General features: G+C 40.9%; 2 protein-coding genes across 4 annotated transcripts in view; both read right to left on the bottom strand.

Annotated features, from left to right (window-relative positions):
* Nucleotides 1–2,023: 2,023 nt before the first annotated feature.
* Nucleotides 2,024–14,580, bottom strand: efemp2a (EGF containing fibulin extracellular matrix protein 2a). Of its 2 annotated transcripts, XM_029442342.1 has the most exons (11): nt 14,444–14,580; nt 9,636–9,871; nt 8,993–9,041; nt 8,378–8,563; nt 7,420–7,542; nt 7,123–7,239; nt 6,007–6,126; nt 5,202–5,321; nt 4,715–4,841; nt 4,044–4,239; nt 2,024–2,974 (listed from the first exon to the last, which is right to left on the bottom strand). In XM_029442342.1, exons 2-11 carry the CDS (start codon nt 9,735–9,737, stop codon nt 2,801–2,803), a joined length of 1,314 nt encoding a protein of 437 aa, XP_029298202.1. In that variant the 5' UTR covers nt 9,738–9,871; nt 14,444–14,580; the 3' UTR covers nt 2,024–2,800. The 2 variants fall into 2 exon arrangements, with proteins under 2 accessions (XP_029298202.1, XP_029298203.1); XM_029442343.1 differs by lacking the exon at nt 9,636–9,871 and having other exon boundaries at nt 14,444–14,555.
* A 1,353-nt stretch (nt 14,581–15,933) lies between these two features.
* Nucleotides 15,934–19,990, bottom strand: part of fibpa (fibroblast growth factor (acidic) intracellular binding protein a) — a 4,938-nt gene continuing 881 nt past the window's right edge. The window contains exons 3-11 of one of the 2 annotated variants that reach the window (XM_029441635.1): nt 19,355–19,553; nt 19,040–19,166; nt 18,246–18,346; nt 17,890–18,023; nt 17,283–17,391; nt 17,103–17,166; nt 16,928–17,014; nt 16,647–16,744; nt 15,934–16,144 (exon numbers count right to left, since the gene is read on the bottom strand). In XM_029441635.1, coding sequence (XP_029297495.1) covers nt 16,075–16,144; nt 16,647–16,744; nt 16,928–17,014; nt 17,103–17,166; nt 17,283–17,391; nt 17,890–18,023; nt 18,246–18,346; nt 19,040–19,166; nt 19,355–19,553 — 989 coding nt within the window. In that variant the 3' untranslated portion in view covers nt 15,934–16,074. Of the gene's footprint in view, nt 16,145–16,646; nt 16,745–16,927; nt 17,015–17,102; nt 17,167–17,282; nt 17,404–17,889; nt 18,024–18,245; nt 18,347–19,039; nt 19,167–19,354; nt 19,554–19,990 lie in introns of both variants that reach the window. The other variant, XM_029441634.1, reaches the window with a different exon arrangement.

Consider the following 19,990-nt stretch of genomic DNA (forward strand, 5'->3'; position numbering starts at 1 on the left):
ACCCTAATGCCCTCTTTAACACCCTCACCAAGCTCTGTCATCTTTGTTCTCCATCATCACAATATGCCAAGTTATGCAAGAAGAAGTCTGTGCTGCAACATATTTCAGAGCTGTGGAAGTATTTGTACAGTGTAGTCTCTCTATTGTACATATTTGTTAAAAGTAGAAAAGTTGCCTTCACTTTTTCCTCCCACAGGTGTATGAGTTCATGAAAAACTGGAGAAAATGTAGGCTCACTAGTCAATTAGGTTATAAAACCAACACTCTCTCCTCAGGTTGTTGCTATTCCTGGACTGCTGCTGTGAGAGGAGATGTTTGGTCTGCTGCCCCCTGGTGGCTGAACCTCGTCTGTTCTGATTACATAAAACTGGGCTGTGTGTGTGAGTCATCACCCCCCAGTGAGGACAGATGGGAGGTGTGTGTGTGTGGTGTGTTTGTGTGTAGGACTGGGCGGAGCGAACAGCAGTGGACTGTGAAATAAGGGCTTTCCCCTCTCTCTTTTTCTCCCTCTCTCTCTTTTTCCTTAGTTTTTTTTGTCGGTCAGAAGAATCAGTTAACACACAAGTGAAGTGCTGTGAAAGTAAAAATAGAACAGGAGGCTGCAGAGCTTCTTGTTTCATTTAGACTGCAGCCATTTTGTCTTTCCTCTCTAATTTAAGGATGTCAGGAAGTTGACACAGGATTTCATCTGCCTTCTTCTGATGCAGAAATAAAACGTTTTTAGATTATTAGTGAAGTAGAGAGAGATTTAAATGGAGCAGTGGTCTTTCTGTCTTTGCATTTGACTAATTTGCTCTGTAGCTAAGAGATTCCATGCTGCATTTTAGGATTGTACATTTGAAAGGACAGAAATCCTGACGATGTTAGCTGGTTGTTGTTGTGAGATGATGAGTGTGTGGGTGCAGGTATAGAGGGGGGTGCTTCTGACACGCTGGAGCACACTGTCTGTCGAGCCTTCTTGTTGTTGTGGGCTCAACTCAACCTTACACCAGTTACCCTGTAGACTTGCCTGCACTCGCTCACACACGACTTCATATTGACACTTTGTTCTTTAGTAATCTATTTATCTATAGATTACTATTTATTTATCTAGGTAACCAGATAAATAGAGATGTTGGATGGACTACTGGCATTCAGGTGAAGCTGCCTATCGAGCCAGTTGGGCCATGATTGTTGTGAAGCATAGATTGTGGAAAGTATGATTTAAAGGCAGATTAAAGGTACACAAGGTTTGATAGTGGTATGTCGCCTGTCAGAGAGCCCAGTATGGCTGCATACAGTCCCTGTTTAGGGTCTCATCCACCGACAGTCCTGTCTTGTCCTCTTGACAGTCTCAGGGAGGCGTCTGTGTGTGGTTCTGTAACGGAGTAGTTAAAGGTCCACTTGGTAGGATTTAGTGGCATTTTGCAGTGAACTGAATACCCCTCTGCTCACCTCTCCCTTTCCAAGCATGTCAAAGAATTACTGTGGCCTTCAGGTAAACGTAAAAAGTGAAATGCCCTCTGTAGAGCCAGTGTTTGGTTTGTCTGTTCTGGTGGACCCGCTCCCTATGTAGATACTGTATGAAGCTAACGAAAACTCAACGATTTATAGTTTCAGATGATTTTACACAAATGAAAACATAATTATGAGTAATATATTCCATTTCTACCAATAAATCCCTCTTAATCGTACACACTGGTTCTGTATTACAATGTGCACATTCGTACTCTAACTTCTCTATGTTTGCATAAATATATACTGTATATATATTTTTTATTATTCGATAATGAAGCGACTGTTATGAAATCCAAATTCCCGTCATTACCAATGAAGAATTAGTGCTGAAACTAATTAATATCTTATCTATAGTTTTGTCCATAGCGTAAGAAAATATTAAAACATTACTTTTTTCAATTTCCCTGACAGCCCAAGGTGAAGAAGTCAGACTTTCAGCTTATAATGATAAAAATATAAATCCTCTCATTGGAGAATTAAAAGAAACAAGAATGACATTGTAATAATGTTCACAGTGACACAGAGGAAAAGGTATATTGTTTTATTTGGGTTTAAATCTTAGACAAAAAAAAAACACGATCAGCATTGTGACAAAAAGCAGTGATGGAGAGCTTGAACATGGGAATGGACAGTGCAGGGTGAAGGAGGAGTGTGGATTGCTGAGGTCTGATCTGAGTGGTTACTGAATCACGTCTGTCAACAGGAAACAGGGCTGACAAGAATAAAGTGACAAACGGAGCTGAACCGCAGATAAGGATGTAAACTGGTGAAAACAGATTAATCTGTGACGCTGGGCGTGAATCACTCCACCTGAAGGCAGACGGAAAATATGTCACACAGATTTGTTAACACCCTGAACAGATGTGAAGAAAAGAAAATCCCTTTTTATACACGTTGACCACAGAATAGAGATACGTGTTGAATAACAAAAATGACAGTTAACAAGATATCCAAAGAAACAAGGGAACAAATTTGACTGGGCTAATTATTTTAAGGCTGTTTTATCTGTGAGACATTACTGCTACAATGTATTTGTATACTGTACTGAATGTATATGGCTGACAGAAATGTGTGGCTTTCTTTGGAAGTACAAAAAGCTAAAGAGTGTAACATCACAGTGACTGGTTGATCTGCATCGACCACTTTTGTTTTACAGCTTCATTTTCCTTTTTTTGCATCTGTGTTTCTCCCCAGCTCTCTTTCTCCATCTTTCTCTGTGTCCCTCCACTCTTCTTCTTCTTCTTCTTCTTCTTCTTCTTCTTCTTCTTCTTCTTCTTCTTCTTCTTCTTCTTCTTCTTCTTCTTTAAAAGCTGTACGGGCCGACGTAGATGGAGAGTCTGAGGGCGGAGCTGGTCTGGTAGTTGCCCTGGTAGCTGAGGAGAGGGTTAACTGACACCATCTCCAGGTCCAACGTGTACTCTCTGGGGCCCGACACAGCGCGGGCCAGCACCAGCATGGCGCTGATATTATTGATTTGCTGGAGAAGACAACATTTTGTATTATATTACTGAGCACATTTCTACATTATTTTCACAGGTGGAGCAGGGACTCCTTACTACATATGTATAACATTGAGTTGCATATTAAACTGGGCCTACAATAATGAGTATGGCTGCCTAAAGTGCCATGTATAAACATGCCTGTTTATGTTGCATATAAAACTAAGATATTAAATAGATATAAATAATACAATAATAATTCATAGTTGTAGCTAACTAGTTTGGGAAATATGCTTATTAAATGTCATGCCTTTCTGACGAGGAACTAAAGCTGTTATCTAGTCTCTCTTTAAAGCCACCAGACTCCATTGACAAAAACATTTGAACTGGTCTGCCCCCGCCTCGATCAGTTAGTTAGTTTGTGTTATTGTTTGACTTTGGTGAACATAAACTAACCTTTTAAAACACCAATGTCACACAAAAACACAAACAAATTAACTGATCGAGGCCGCGTTAAATCAGCAACTCCCGTGTTCTGCAAGGTAAAACGATTGTTTTTGTCAATGGAGTCTGGTGGCTTGAAGAAGGCATTGATAACGGCTTCAGTTCCTCTCAGAAAGGGCTTTCTGACGGCAAGGTACAGCTGTGAAAATATTCAAAATATAGTGTAAAGTTAAATTTATAAAACATAGAGGTTAGTTGGGGCTGAGCTATTAATGATATAAACAACATTTTAAATATAGTGTTGCCTTGTAAAACACTGTTGAACTGTTCTATGAAGGCAGATGCATCAAAAACAACATCTTTAGCATCGTGTGACACAAAAAGATACACTATATGAAATAATGAAATGTGGTGGGTGACGTTTCAAGTTTAGTCTGGAAGGAGCCCCCATCATACTGTGGAGAGAACACCACCATTTGACAAAAGTTAAATAAAAAGTCAGTGCTGTTCCGATATATCACCAAACCCTAAACGGCTTTTTCTCACAGTCGGTGCACTTTATACTCAATAGTCTTGTCTCTGACCACAGGTATTATCAGCAGGTATATAGTTAACTTGAACAAACAACAGTCATACTCCTCTCCTCTCTGTAGCAGTTCTCACCCTGATGTAGAAGTCTCCGTTTTCGTCTCCGGAGCGGATGCGGAAGGTGTTGTAAGCCCCCGGGGAGACGCTGGTGGCCTGAATCTGGAAGATGTCGGAGGGGACGGAGCGATCCGAGGTGATGCTCATGTAGCGGTGGACGATGGAGAAAGGCAGATCTCGACAGACGGGCTTGCTGACAGGACACACACAGCGGCTGGACACGCACACACAGAAGTAAGTGCACTTTGAGTACAATAACTGCAAATTGTAATAATAGTTGGTGCAGAACAATATCAACAGTAGTTCACATATCAGCCAGCAGAGGGAGTAACATGACTGAAAGGAAAATCATATATTGAACAGTAGCCATTTTTTCCCACATGTTTTTCTAAAACACTTTTTTTTATACTACCAAATCATCTGGGATATGTTAATAGTGACCCACACCTGTTACCCATCCAACACTTAACAGTGCAATGGTGTTCTTATTGCACTGGACCATGATCAGAAGAAAAGGTTGAAAGTTGGACTCGCATGTGGAAAAAGTAATTAGTGTAATTTTGGGAGCTTTACTTAATATAGGGCCTGATTATATTCTGAGCAGATGGCCAGCACATATTTTAGTAATTGGGAAAAGGTGTGTGAAAGTGTGTGTGTGTTTGTTTATGTTTTCACGAGGTGTCACTCACTTCTCAGACACCTGCACATAAGGCTCTTGGCACCGGTTTGTGTCCACACACTGGTACCGTCCGTGGATGTTCACGCAGGTCTGCGTGTCGGTACACTGATGCTCCCCTGTTTCACATTCATTTATATCTGCAGAAGAAAAACAGCTGATGAGATTCAGCTGTATCAATACAGCAATGTAAAAATACTCCATTACAAGTAAAAGTTCTGCATGAAAACTCCTACTTAAGTTAAAGTATTAGCAGTATTGGTTCCTCTGACTAATATTTTATTATTTATGACATCATTATATCAAAGGAAACAAGTACCTAAGAATTGTACTCAAGTACTTGATTAAATGTACTGAGTTACTTTGTCCACCACTGGATTTGAACAAGTACAAGACAAGAATAGCGCTGCTGTCAAAGAATGAATAAGCCCTGACTCAGCATTAGTGCCTCTGAAAGCACAGAGAGGAAGGTGTGAGGAAATGTAGGCGGGCATGCTTACCCTGGCAGAGTCTGGTGCCTTGCAGCTGGTATCCTTCAGGACACACACAGGAGAACTTCCCTGGTTCGTTGACACACTGGTACTGGCACAGGAAGCTGGAGTAGCTGCACTCATCGATGTCTGTCGAGGTAAAAGTTCAGGTTTTATTAATTGTTCCCAATTAAATGTGGAACAGGAAACAGAGCAGACTGGCATCAGGTTGTACTATCTCTCATATTAATTCTTATAAGAGTGGTAGGGGAGGTATTAGCACGCTTTACTTAAGTAAAAGTACTTATATCACACTGTAAAAAATACTCTTGTGTATACGTCCTGTTTTTAAAATGTTACTCAAGTATGTAACTAGAATCAGAATAATCTACTTAATGTATTAAAAGTTAAAGCACTCAATGCAGAAACATTTCCCGTGACCTGTATACTATTATATATGATATCATTACATTGTTATTATTCATGCATCAATGTAAAAGCAGGATTTTACTGCTGTAGTTGGTTGAGGTGGAGCTCAATTTTACAGTCCAAAGATAGCCTTTACAATGTTTGTTTTGTCCAACCAACAGTACAAACCTTAAAATTATATTTAAAAATAAATAAAAAATACATTAAATTATTAATAATTAAAAGGAAAATCAGAAAATCTTTACATTTGAGAAGTTTGAACCAAAGGTTGCTCTTGTAGTCGAGCTCTTTTGTTGTGTACAAAGTGGCACGAAAATAAAACAGTACCTCAAAATGGTACTTTAGTTCAGTACTTGAGTAAATATACTTTGTTTCATTCCACCAGAGATAAATTATTGTCTCTTACCGTTACAAGTCAAGCCATCAGGGCCCAGCTCATAGCCCTGGTCACAGCGACAAAGGAAGGTGCCGTACGTGTTGTAACACCTCTGAGAGCAGGGGGCACCCATCTCACATTCATTCACATCTGAAGGCAGAGGAGGAAGATCGTATAGATCAACTATAGAGCACACGCATCGCAAGAACCTTTACAGATACTGGATCAAAAACTTGACCTGAAGGCAGAAACCAGAACGCTCCAAATATGATAAAAGCTTCAGCTTGTTTCAGATTTCTGTCTGTGCTGTCGTTTAAAGTGAGACGGGTTCTGCTGGGAAATGTTAACGTACAGTACGTCTGTGCACCAATATCATCACAATGTAATGACAGTTGTGGGATTGTTGTTAACGTGGTCAAACCACATCTGATAAAGCAGATTAACTGACTTTTTAAGTATTAAGCCATTAATACGTTTTATTTCTTCAATCTTAGCTTTAAGATACAAGAGATAAGAAAACTTGTCCATTACAATACATGAAATGGGAATTTGTCTTTGGCAGTCGGTGGCATACTTTGTGTGTATGTGTTGAATTACCACCACATGTGTGTGTGGGGGGAGGGGGGGTAAGATATCGTATTTTTAAACATTCTTGCCGCCTACATTACCCATAATGCCAATCAACCGTTGACAGAAATTCAGTTGTATTATAATAGTGGTAGCTAATGTAGTCATGAGCTGTTTGTCTCAAGCAGAGATGAGGACCAGGCTCCAGAGGTCTCACTTTCTAACTCCACACCTCCAGATCATTTCTTTTCATTTTCAAACGTGTAGACTTCATCCCCAACCCACGCTGACTCACTTGAGGCAATTTACCAGATTTCATACAAATCCCCCTGGAGCCACAAAACTATTTTCACATATGCAGTATTATTCCCCCAGACCTCTAAACAGACTTTGATGTGTACAAACCTTTTTGTGTTGACCTTTAAGATTTGAAACTACATTTTCAAAGGCTTTAATCTTTGTAATTTTGGACAAAGCCTGAGTAACATCATGTTTGTGAGGTCAAAATTGATTCAGGACACTGTGCAGACATGTTGTCTAACTTCACAGAGACATTGGCTGTGCTTTATAATCGCTCACCGATGCAGGATCGGTTGTTTCCTGCCAGCTGGAAACCAGGTTCACACTGACAGGAGAAGGAGCCGGGGACATTAACACAGCGATGTTGGCAGTACCTGTACCTGCACTCATCGATGTCTGAGAGAGAATGACAGAGGCAGAAGAAGGTATTCAGGTATGCATTCCTGCAGGTTATTCATGTCACTCTTGCATCTATAACTACCTTTCCCATAGGCTATTATGCAAAATAAATTCTGAATTGCCATATTTAATCCTGTTTAGATACACTAGTTAAAGGATCAATTCAGATTATCTCACCAATGCACTCTGTGCCAACCTTGCGGTAACCATCTGGGCACTGACAAGTGAAGGCACCCAGTGTGTTGATGCACTGCTGGCTGGGCTGGCAGTCATGTTCGTCTCGCTCACACTCATTGATATCTGTGTTTGTGGGGGAAACAGAGACACACATAGAGCTGCAATAGTTATTCAACTAATTGATTAGTTGATCAACAGAAAAACAATCTGCAAATATTTATTTAAGTAATTGTTCATGCAAAAACGGCAAAAAAGTGCTTTTTTTCAGCCTTTCATATACGGAGATTTCATACTTTTCTCTGTTGCATATCATATTAAACAAAATACCTTTGAGTTTAGGACAGACACAACAAGACATTTAAAGGCATCACCTTGGACTTTGAGAATGTGGGTTTGACATTTTTCTAGATCTACATTTTATCGAGCAGTTGATTACTCTAGAATATGAATTAAACGATAACTGGTGTTTTCAGCCCGAGACACACTCATAAATAAATGTGTTATTGTGAGAAAACATAGCATCTTTCTTCCTGACTGAAAGACACAGTGTGACTGTTGGAGGGCAGACAATGTTCCCCTCATTTGCACCCGACAGCTGAGAATATCACATCATGCTGAATCATGTTTGCTGTTCCAGATGAACACCTCGCCATCCTCCAGCATTAGTAGGTTTCTCGCTGCAAGTCAGATTCTTAAAACACAGCAGCTGTCCTCGTGTGAAATCTTCCAAATTCCTACAGTCTGTCTGTCTGCCCCCCGTGGACTCATACTCACTCACACCCTCACAGTTTGCACCAACATGCAGCCTCCAGTCCCAACACCTGCTACGGCCACCTGTCCCTCGCAATCTGTGGCCGCCGATAATAAACTTACACAATCACACACATGCTTAATGATCATTCATCCTGTGGCCACCTGTCCACCTCCAACCCCCCCTGACCTCAAAACAGACACCCACCCACACAGCTGTCTCCCTGCGCCTCGTAACCCAGAGGGCAGGGGTTGCTCTCGGTTGGCGTGATGGCGGGCTCCGGGGCCGGGATGACTGATGCAGAGCGGGGAAGGCACAGGTAACCTCCGTAGTGGTTGAAGCACTTCATTTCCCCTTTGCAGGCATCTGGGATGGTGTCACACTCGTTTATGTCTGATGGGAAAGACATAACTTTAGGCACTAACCAAACTTGTTGGGATCAAATCAAAAGCACAGGACAGAGCACACAGAGCAACCGGATGATCACAGCTGTAACTGTACACAACAATTAACTGGTGAGAAGGATAAATGATAATAATAATATTATTTTTGTCAAAATCCAAGTTAAAAATTGCTTCACAAAGACAGAAAAAATAAAAACAAATACAGTATAGTATGCCCAAAACATTATTGTGAAGAATAAGGAAATAAAAACAGTTCAAAGGGAATTTAAACTCAAGTAAAATCAGAAAAGGCCCTCCGATCAGTACAGCATAACGCCAATACAGTGAAGAATAAGAAAACCATTCTCCGATAAAAGCATGTTTTAAGAAGTGACTTAAAGCAGATCACAGATTAAATGCAGGTAAAAGGAAGCTTCACCTTTGCAGTGCTCAGTCTGATGGTCCCAGTGATACCCATCTGTGCATTCCTACAAAGAGCACCAGAGAGAGAAAGAGAGTATGAGAAAATGATGGAAAGAAAGATGTGAATAGGCCCTCTGAGCCAAGTAGTTGCATAATATATTCATAATACATAATAAATCCCCAGCAGTGGGACTTTAGAAGGAAAGGATAGAGAAACTTGTTTCCTGTATATTTGTGTAGGAGTGCTGGGCCAAGAAGACATGAAGGCTGCGGCTGTTAAAGCATTTGTGACATTTTAAACTAGTTTTTATAAAGCCAAATGTCACTTCAAAAACAAAGAATTTAAGGCCACTGTTTGGAAAAAGGGTCATTATCATTGTGGAAAAAAATATGTTGCTGTGAGCTGCATGGAAAGAAAAAGTGAGGCCTGGAGAAACATGGAATTAAAGCTAAAATTACCCCCAACTACGACATAAAATGTTGGAGAGGGAAAACTGCTGTGGAATATTAAACTAGAAGAAATAAGAAAAAGGACTTGACGGCAACATTTCCACATAAAAAGCGTGTGATATACCATATGGAAGAAAGGAAGATGCAAAGAAAGAAAAAGGAGTAAGAGAGGAAAAGAGGAGCAGGCGGAGAGATTCGTCCATCCTTACTGTGTAGGTGTCACTTTCTGTAGGTGGCTGTGAAATAGCACAGCGGAGGAGCACAGACACACACATGCACACGCACAAGATTGACACACAAGCACCCTGCATACTAATGCACTAGTTTGGGGGAGACGGAACGGGAACACGCGTAAAACATGCACACAAACACACACACACACACACACTGCTATCACACAGGCAGCGCTGCTTTAAAGATGAGAGACGTAGCCCAGAGGTGGTATCTGTATTTCAGAGAGAGACAGAGGGAAAGACATAAAAAAGTAACATTAGAAACTCAAAAATCACAAAATGGTTCGATTCAGTCTAAAAAACACACGGGTGCTGTAAGCTGCGGCTGAAATTAATAAATTTGAAGCAAAAAAGCTCTGGAGCCAGTTTTTAAGTAGCCGGTCAGAACACAAACAGTGAGCGTCTTGGACTTAGTTCACTGTTTGTCAACCAAACAGTTCCCCCTTGATGGAATAAATGCATGAAACACTCTGCCAGGTAAAAACATAAACATTGTGACGTACTCCATCCTGCAGCTGAAAATAACAAAGTCAACATCACGGAAATACTCTCGTATTAGCTGCTCACAGAAGACACTCTGTGTCTGCAGACTGGCAGACCAAGGAATGAACGTCTTTGCCAGACGCTGCCTCCAGGGGTTCGGTTCACTGTCAGAGCGGCGAATAAATCCTGGATATTAGTTGCATATTTTACAACAGCATCTCCTGCCCAGCTGCTTCCATCTGCGAGATAAACTTAAAGTTTATTTCTCTCTATGACAAAGAATCTCCTCTGTAGATACTGTCTGGTGTCTGTGTCTTTGTCAGTGGTGGAAAGCAGGGATGGATTATGAGACAATGGGTCCGTGGGCACAGACATGTAGAGGGACCCTCGTACATACAATAAGAGACATCTTTTTGGTCATTTTACTTTTCTTAGCAGTTGTCTTGCTTCTCTTTGTGGTCATATTTAGTCTCTTTTTGGTAGTTTTGCATCTCTTTTTGGTCATAATGCATCTCTTTGGAGACATTTTGCGTCTATTTGTATTCTTTTTGTGTCACTTTTGATCATTTTCCGTCTTCGCGGTCTTTTTGTGTCTCTTTTTTGGTTGTTTTGTCTCTTTTTCTGGTCCTTTATGTCCCGTTGGAATAGTTTTTTGTCTCTTTGTGACTTCCCAATAAAAACTCTTAGCAGTAAATTTAAACAGAGGCTCTGGACCAGGGGCCTCCTAACCTGATGGAAAGTAACTAAGTATTCAAGTGTTATTCTTATTTTAGGTACTACATCTACTCCACTACATTTCAGAGAGTTATCAATACACTGTTAAATGTGCCAAGAGTTGGGGGATCTTTCTTATGTTTCATTATGTTCTTTGTTTGTTTTTTAAAGATATTTAAAAGATAACAGAAGAGCCAATGAAGTTTAGTATTTTCGAGTGTCTTCCGAGTGCAATCTTTCAGTACTTTACTACAACATTATGTACAGTGTATTTCTGAGGGGGGTTTATAGTGTATTATGTTTGCTCAAGTCTTCCAAGTATTCAGAACGACTGGGCTTTTCTCCCAGCAGAGACACAACCACCCTTCAGTTAAAGTTCCTGGAGAGAAGCTATAAGTGTTTAAGCTGACTCTAAACATAAACAAATCACCTATTCCAGCTCCCGCAGACCGAAAACCTTGGACGAAAACAGGCCAATTGAAGGATTGAAGAAAAAAAAAGGTTCTGAGAAAGTGCTGTTTGCAAAGTCAGTGAGCTCAGGAAAGTTATAATCACCGCCTGTGTAAGTGCACAGACGCACACTCTGATGTAAACTCCAGAGGCCACATTTACAGGCATGGCTTATTGTTGCATTTCAGGTTGAGACAAACAGAAGGCCGCAGGGTGACGTGGACACCCTCAAATACTTGATGGATGACATCACAGACCATTTGTGACCTTTTACGTGGTGAAAAACAGCAAAACATGCCCTCACCCTGTAAACACAGACGGTAACACCTAACCACCGAGCAATCAGACGGCCGCAGTACCTGACCTCTCTGGCCCAGCGGACACTTACAACCAGCAAGAATGTGACCCAAAACCACTCGAAAACAAACTGACCGTCGGTCCGGGGTCCAGTCACTCACTGGCTACTGAGAGTGGACAGCAGGGATTCATGGGTGTTGCCCTGATGCCGCTGGAGATCAAGTGGCGGTGGACCTCTGGAATGCCAGTGGCAAGGATGTGGGCGCCGGTTCCCAGCCGGGATGCCCTGCCATGGCCGTGGTTCCCAGACTATCAGGTTCTGGGAAACCCCCCATGGGTCGCATAAGAGGAAAGCTGGTGCCAGACCTCCAGCCACTGCTCTCCTAACCGCTCATCTTTCCTCATTGTGTAGGAGGAAGTCAGAGAATGTGACCCCACTGCAGCAATTCATTGTCTGGGTTTCGACTGACGTAGAGAGAAACGGGTCGACTGTGATACCACGTCATCACTATAAAAATAATAGTCGGCAACTATTTAGAATAATCGTTTGAACGTTTTGTGGTTCTAACTAGGGCTGCAACTCTGGATTACTTCATCCCACTTTCTCAAAGTGCAAGGTGATGTCTTTAAATGTTTTGTTATGTCACTCCAAAACTGCAAAACCATTAGTTTTGAAAATGCAGAAAATGCTGTTTTCAGCTTTCAAATGATGGAGAATTCCTGCTTTTCTTTGTTGAAACTGAACATCTTTGGGTTTTGGATTCACAAAACAAGACATTACCTTAGAGTCTAAGTCTGTTCGTCCATATTTCTGAAAGTCTAAGGTTTAGACTTTCAGAAATATGGACGAACATTTTTCACTATTTTCTTACATTTCTAATAGATTAATTGATGAACCTTATCGTTAGTTGTAAACCTAGTAGAAACCTCAAAATATTACTGCTCTAACACCAGCTGTGCAAAGTATCAACAATATGTCTATTATAATCACCAATTGGGGCTCAACAGCAGGCTGACCCAATTCTAAATTCACACAGTCAGCACAATTTAACAAGCAAGATGTCAGGCGGTAAAAGTGACCACATGGGACCAGGAAAAACATACAGTTGGACCACACACTCACACACACACACACACACACACACACACACACACACACACACAAGTGTTGGATGGTCATCATGTGTTGTAGTGTATACATGGCTAACTTTGTGTTGTTCTGCTCGGTTGTGCGTGGAGCTGCCTGAGAACATGGTGGCCCAGCGCTCCCGCTGCGCTCTGTTACCGCTGTGGCAGTGAACCTGCAAATCCAGAACCAGGGGGTCACACACGGACACACACACGGACACACACACATACACACACACGTTGGAATGTAAGTACCATTTTAAGGTGCTTGTATTTTACTTGAGTATTTCTATTTTCTGCTACTTTACTACTTATTCATCTTAGTAAAGTAGCAGAACTATTATATATATATATATATATATATATATATATATATATATATATATATATATATATAACTTTACTTCTATTCTACCACAATTTGAAAGCCAATATTGTACTTTTTACTACATGTATTGGACAAAATTGGTTACTTTGCAGATTCAGATTATTAATACAAACTATAAATCAACTAATTAATGATGATGTATTATTATGAATGAAACTATCCAGCAGTATACAAAGTACTTAAAATGAGACCCACCTTTACCAGCTGTAACATTAAAGTGATTTATACATTAATGCATCAATAATTATAATCCGATAATATAATATACATTATGAAATGGGCCATTCTGAAAATGAATACTTTTAGTTTTGGTACTTTTTGTTAAGTTTGTTTTGATGCTAATTCTTTTGTACTTTTATTTAAGTGAGATTTTGAAATTGGGGACTTTTAATTTTAACACTGTGGTATTACTACTTGTACTCAAGTAAAAGATCTGAGTACCTGCACACGCACACACAGCCTTACTCTTGTTCTGGGAAACTCCACTGTCAGTGATGGATAGTGGCCTGCAGGAGAAATTCACACACTGTAACTGTAATAAATCCCTCTGGGTGGTTGTGTTTTCCCAGTGGTGATTCTGCTCTGTCTGCCTGTGTAAAGAGCTTTAAACGGCTGTGATGCATTAGTGTATGCATACAGTGTGGCACGGGATGATGGGCTGCTCTCAGGGGAACTGTGCTTCCTGCCTGTTGCCTTTATAATCGCTCCACCGTCATTATAACGACAGCTATAATGTTAGCTATTAGGAGTAAACAGTGATAAAATATGTTGTGAAATAGTTTTGAGGTAGCGTCCTACACTGTCCAAGATGTTATCCACAGTGTTGTGTGCGTATGTGTTCCTGTAGCTGCCACCTGTTTCTTCTTCTTGTTTGATAGAAGCTGCTACTTTCTCTCAGAAATTGACCCAAATAGTTTGCTGTAGTTTTTGCCCTGAGTCACTACACTGAGATTGTGACACTGGCTTGTACAAGAGGGATGAGGTGGAAGAACTTTTGCAACATAACGTACAATAATACATGCCCTGTGACTCATTACCTCTCTTCCTGTCTATCCCCCTATTACAGTCTGAAACACAGAGCCAAGAAGCAAACTACACAGTGTGAGCCACATTATCTTGGCTCTGGTGAGAAGCAAAGTGTAGCTTGAAGAGCAGAGCCGTGGTGCAACTGTGACGTGTATGGCCTTTACCAGAAAAGTGGGTAAGAGTTACATATCACCTCCGATACTTCTCCTTTAAAACTCTAGCAGACATGATCCACCGGTTCTCTTTCTGACACAAATCTCTTCTAACACGGACATTAAAGAAACACAGGGAAACTCACAGATTAATCTTTTTCGGATGGGTCTGCTGCCTCTGCCCGCTGTGTGTCCTTCTGCTGGCTGCAGTCGTCCCGGCTGAGTTGGCGTCCAGAAGTGGTCCCTTAAACTCCTGCTTGTATGACCCTGAGAGAGTGAGTGGGGAGACCGACAGCTGGAGCAGCTGAACACATGCAAGGGGAGGGAGAGAGAGAGAGAGAGAGAGAGAGAGAGACGGAGAGGAGAGAGAGGGAGGAGAGAGGGACAGCCCATTCTTACCCCCCCCCCCCCCTCTCCCTCCTTCTGGCCCCCTGCACGGCCATCCTCCACTCTCCAAACCCCCTCTCCCTGACCCCCCAGGATGCAAATTCCTGGTCTGTGGCCCAAATACCAAAATTCCAAATCCGTCCAAATCGCAGGCAGAACAACAACTCACAGATTCACACACTTGCCCCCCCATCTTCTTACCCAATGCCCCCTCTTACTGGTCCCACGACACACCTGGTTTCATTTAAAGTAAACCCCCGCAAAAGCCCCAAGCTCTCCCACCCTTTCCTCCCTCCCTTTTCCCATTTACCCCCCATCTATCTATACTTACCTCCCCCATCTTTTACTTCTTTCTTTTTTTCCGACTAAAGCTCTCGCTCTCGTCCAATCTGACATGCAGGATATTTATAGCCGGGGAGAGAGAAGTTAATGGAATGTGGACAAAAATTAGAGAGTGGAAGAGAGAGTGGAGACTTATTCGGAAGATTTGTCCGCTTATTTCTCAGAATAAACTGGTGTCGCTTTCTGGGATAACATACACCATATATAATGCTATCATTATGACCAACTGTGCTGCTTGCCGCTCTGTATGTACATAACTAATCCATTACTGCACTTGGAATCATTTGCGGGAGTATTTTCTCTTGCAAAATTACCAGTCTGTTACGTTGCAAACGTAAAATGTTGCTTAATCCACATTATTTTTCAGTCTGACTCAATTTAAAATCAAACTTTAAGTTCACCCCACATGCTTTCCCAAAGACTCTTCAAATTTAAATGAGCACCAGACACATTACTATCATTTCAGGTGTCATTCCAAGATACTTAGAGTACAAAGAGCAATTGTTGTATTTTTCCAACAAGTAAATCTTTGGTTAAAAAAAACATGACTTAACGTCAGATTGTTTATCGGTCCTGTCTTTGGGTGGTGGCAGAGGTGGCAGAGATGGCAGCTGTCATTACGGAGGATGTTGTTAAAAGTCACACTGAACGACCCCCTGGCTGGACCAACTGTGCCCCCCTGGTTGGTCCCTTATTCCCGTGACCACACACAGACACGGGCAGAGGTCTCGATCCATGACACATGTTCTGGTCGTATTTAAAGTCTACAACACTAACACAGTTTAGACTGATAAAGCAGGGCTTTACAAATGTTTGTCTCACACATCACTCACAAGGTCAGTAAATCTTGTCCCTGTAATGAGTTAACGAGAACATATCTTCCTTATAACAGCAGGTAAAACAATAACATAAAACAGAACGACAATTTGATGCAAATATGTTCATTTTATTTACAAACCAAATTTACAGACACTGCAGGGACTCAAACATTGTGGCTGAGAGGAATAATGCAGGGAGAAATGATGTGACGAGCCGCAAAGACAACACTTCAGTCGTGATACATTTTGAAGATACAGCTTTTGATGACGCCCATGTATCTGTCCCACACAACCTGATGTCTGGGGGGCAGACAAGAGAGGAAAACAAGAAGAGAGCAAGCAGTAAGTAAATGCTGTAAGTCTCAAGACAAAGTGTAATTGTGAAATCTGGGTAAAGAGAGTAAATGAGGCAATCTTTGTCCACTCAGACCCCCCCACCTGTTACACTATGTTTCTTTGTATGAATATCTCTTTGTTAAGCGTGTAGTGGTGCAGGAGGGCTGTGTAAACCCTTAACTACATTCCAGAGTGTTTGCATGAGAAACAAGGTAACTACAGTTTGAGAAATCAGGGGCGAGATAGGGTGACACCCACTGGTAGAACAGAGACGTCAATATTAGAGAGATTACAGCTTTATGCTTGAGCAGCTTTAATGACTGCCAGAGTGTATATAATATTCAGTTTTTGGTGGGTTGTCTCAAAGAGCTCTACAAAATGCTGACTGTATTTTTAGCATTGATAACCGTGGCAGGCACGGAGCTCGACCTGATAAGATTCACAGAATAAAAACACATTAACTCACTTGAATGTGTCAAGTATGTGCGCAGAGTTGTTGTAGTGAGTGAGGTAGAGTCTCATGTCCGCAGCTGTCCATCGGTCTGAACGACACGGCTCAATAAACTAGGGGAGAAAAAGGAGGGGGGGAGAAAAAGAAGGAGGGGGGGAGAAAAAGAAGGGGGGGGGGATTACGTCATACCGTTTCAAAAGGCAGACTTTCAAACTGGCCTCAGAAAAATGGGTTGAATGATCTCACTTTGCTAAAAACATAACAAAACAAAAACTACATTTTGTAAAAGTACACACCTTCTCCACAAGATCAAGGAAGAAATCTCTGACGTCTTTTGTGTTGGTTAACTTTGCGGCGATGTTAACAAGGCCCCTGGAAAGATTCTACAAGAAGAGGAAAATAATTACATTAAAAACTATTATTTCCTCTCACTGTACGTTTTGGATATTGCGAAGGTGTAATGTTTCCCACCTTGAAATTAGCCTCCATCTCATTAAAAACTTTAGTCTTTCCTCTGAGAGCTGTACAGACCAGACTGGACAGAGAGGACAGAATGGAAAAAGAGAAATTGTCAATAAGAGAGTGTGGATAAAATTGTATATATAATAATCCGTATTCAGCACAAATGTGTAGGTTTTTCTGTTCCGTTACCTTTTGTGTTGATCCAGCAGATCTTTGTCAGTGATTAAAACCTTCAGTTCTTTCAGATCTTGTAAAAACTCTTTATCCAGATCCACGTCCATGTCTTCCACCATGTGATCTACAGAGGAAACTCCAGTCAGACACTGCAAAATCAGTTCAAATGAAGATTTTTCTTAAAACGTTTATCACTTCTTCTTCTTACATTTACTATCAGACTCTGCCTAACCCAATTTAAATGTTTCACTTTACTAATTGGTAACTTAACATTTAAATTCATCATGAATGAGATCTGCAAAACCTGAAGGACCTCTGGTGGTCATCGGGCCTCACTGAAGGAAAATGTTCTTTATTTATAACATAGAAACAACATAGACTGCATACCTCTTGTTCTTATGCGAGACATTTCTTTAATCTTTAACCCTTTTTATATTTTTGTCTCAGTTTCAAATGTTTTTTTTATATTTTCGTTGTTCTTGGATTTACCACTAATGGTAAGCCTCAAACTAAGACACATTAAGAGATCTGTTACATAATTGATTAAAATGTTATACATGTCCCTTACATTTCAGATAAAAATGGCAGCAAACGGCCAAAGGAAACAAGACAAATGTCTCACCAACAGCTCCAACGGTCCAGTGGCTGATAAGCTGCCCAGCACAGAAAGCAAAGTCCTGGAAGGTGAGATATTGCAGTTTTCTTTTCCCTGTCTCAAAGCGATTGTTGGCAAAGAAAACAATGGCAGCATAATCCCTGAAATAAGGAGAGGATACATTATAGGATCTTACAAATAAACACAACAATCAGATGATCGTTTTCACTAGTTTGAAAAACGTGAATGCCTTTTCAGGTGCAGTTAAGAGTTATCTAAAATACAAACCAATGTGGCAGTTTATCATAAAAACAGATTTAAAGCAATACCATTGCTTTGGATAATAAACCTGAGGCGTGTGCTGCATTCTTCTCACTTATTACCTCGCAAGCTTGTCAGAAAGAAGAAAGTGCTGACGTATGTTCTCCACCAGGGGTCCCTTCAGCTCCTCCACAACTTTGAAAACACGTTTGAAGTTGTCAAACTGAAATTGAGCACATGATGCAGGAGATTTAATAAAAGGATGACAACATGACTGTATAATCTGAACAGAAACTGTGTTATCTGAACAGAAACTGTGTTTTAGACAATAAAAAAGGTTAATTTAAAATGTAAATGTGTCAGAAATTCAGCTCGTCAGTGAAACTTCAAACAAATATAAAGCTACTAGAATACAGTTAGTTTTAAAAGGTATAATATCCAACTGTTCCACAATAAAATGTCTAAAAATCCACTAGACCTATGTTGTGTATTTTGTTGAGCTGTGTACTTCCATTATCCCAAATGTTTCAAACTATTTTAGAACCTAGAGAACTCTGTAATTTTGATTACGGTTACGGTCCGTTTCATCTGAATGCCGACGTATCCTCTTTGCTGCATGGGTCAGCTTGTGGTTGTCTGTCAGAAGCTTGTATAAATTGACTTTTTGTCCAGTTTTATGGCACATTTACAGGAAAATCTTTTTAGATCTGGTCACTTTTAACAACATATTTTAACCAGATGAAGGATTTTAGTCATCGGATGGCCGGCTGACTGCAATGGTGGTGAAGACAACAACTCCCATGATCCCACGCTACTACAAAATCACCTATTGTGCATTTAAAACTGCTGCAGACTCCCCTGATCAACAGTGAGCACTACAGATGAACAGTCATTGTGGGTTTCAGAATGCTCTAACCTGTCGCCTGCAGCTCTTCAGTGTCACACCCGTCTTGGCACCGATATCGTCCAAGTCTTTCTTGGTTCCTTTGGAGAGTTTCTTTCCGAGGACTTCGCGGACAAATGCATCATCAAAGGCATAGTATCTAAACAAGGAAACAGAGAGGCAAAAGAGGAAACTTGTAAGACAATATTCTCATTTACTATGTCAGGAAACAAGAATAAAGAGGTGTTTAAGATCAAAAACATGCCTTGATAGGAGAATAACCTAGTTCGAGGAAGGGCCATATTTCAGATAATTGAGGGAGAATTAATGAGAGCATCATTACTGCACCTCTCTATGAGCATGGCTTGTCGATGAGGGGGGATCTGGAACAGTAGCTGGTTGCCGAGTTTGGATGGACTGTGCAGCAGACGCTCACACATCTGGAATGTCCTGTACTGGTCCATGGTGTCACTCAGCAGAACATCTGCACTCGCCTCACACTCCTCCATCACTCCTCCGTCTATTCGTACCTTCACTGCATCGATCACTGTCGTATAAATCAGACAGACTTGGTGATCCAACCATGGCTGTAGTTATGTGTAATAACCTGTACTTACAAAAGCTACCGGCGTGGTGTGAATACACAGCAACACTGAAGTTTTATTCCATCATTTTACTTCACATTAGCTAATAATGTGCAGGATGTGGATGTAGATGACGGAATATGTGTGCAGCTTATTAAAGGTTTCATTCTGTGTTTTTCAATGCTGCCACACATTTAGCGGTTCCCAATCTTTTTAGTTTGTAACCCTTTATGAGCAACACAATATCTATTAAGAGAGATTGTGACATTCTGAGTCGGGTATTGTGGTTCTGCAGAGATGTCCTGGCCTAAAAATCGTATTCTACAGAATAAAGAAACAATGTTTGTTTGGTAAAGATTCTCACAAACAAAAACAAAACAAATCACACCATGATCATTAT

This window comes from Cottoperca gobio, chromosome 10 (assembly GCF_900634415.1).
Source record: "Cottoperca gobio chromosome 10, fCotGob3.1, whole genome shotgun sequence".
Classification (NCBI taxonomy): domain Eukaryota; kingdom Metazoa; phylum Chordata; class Actinopteri; order Perciformes; family Bovichtidae; genus Cottoperca; species Cottoperca gobio.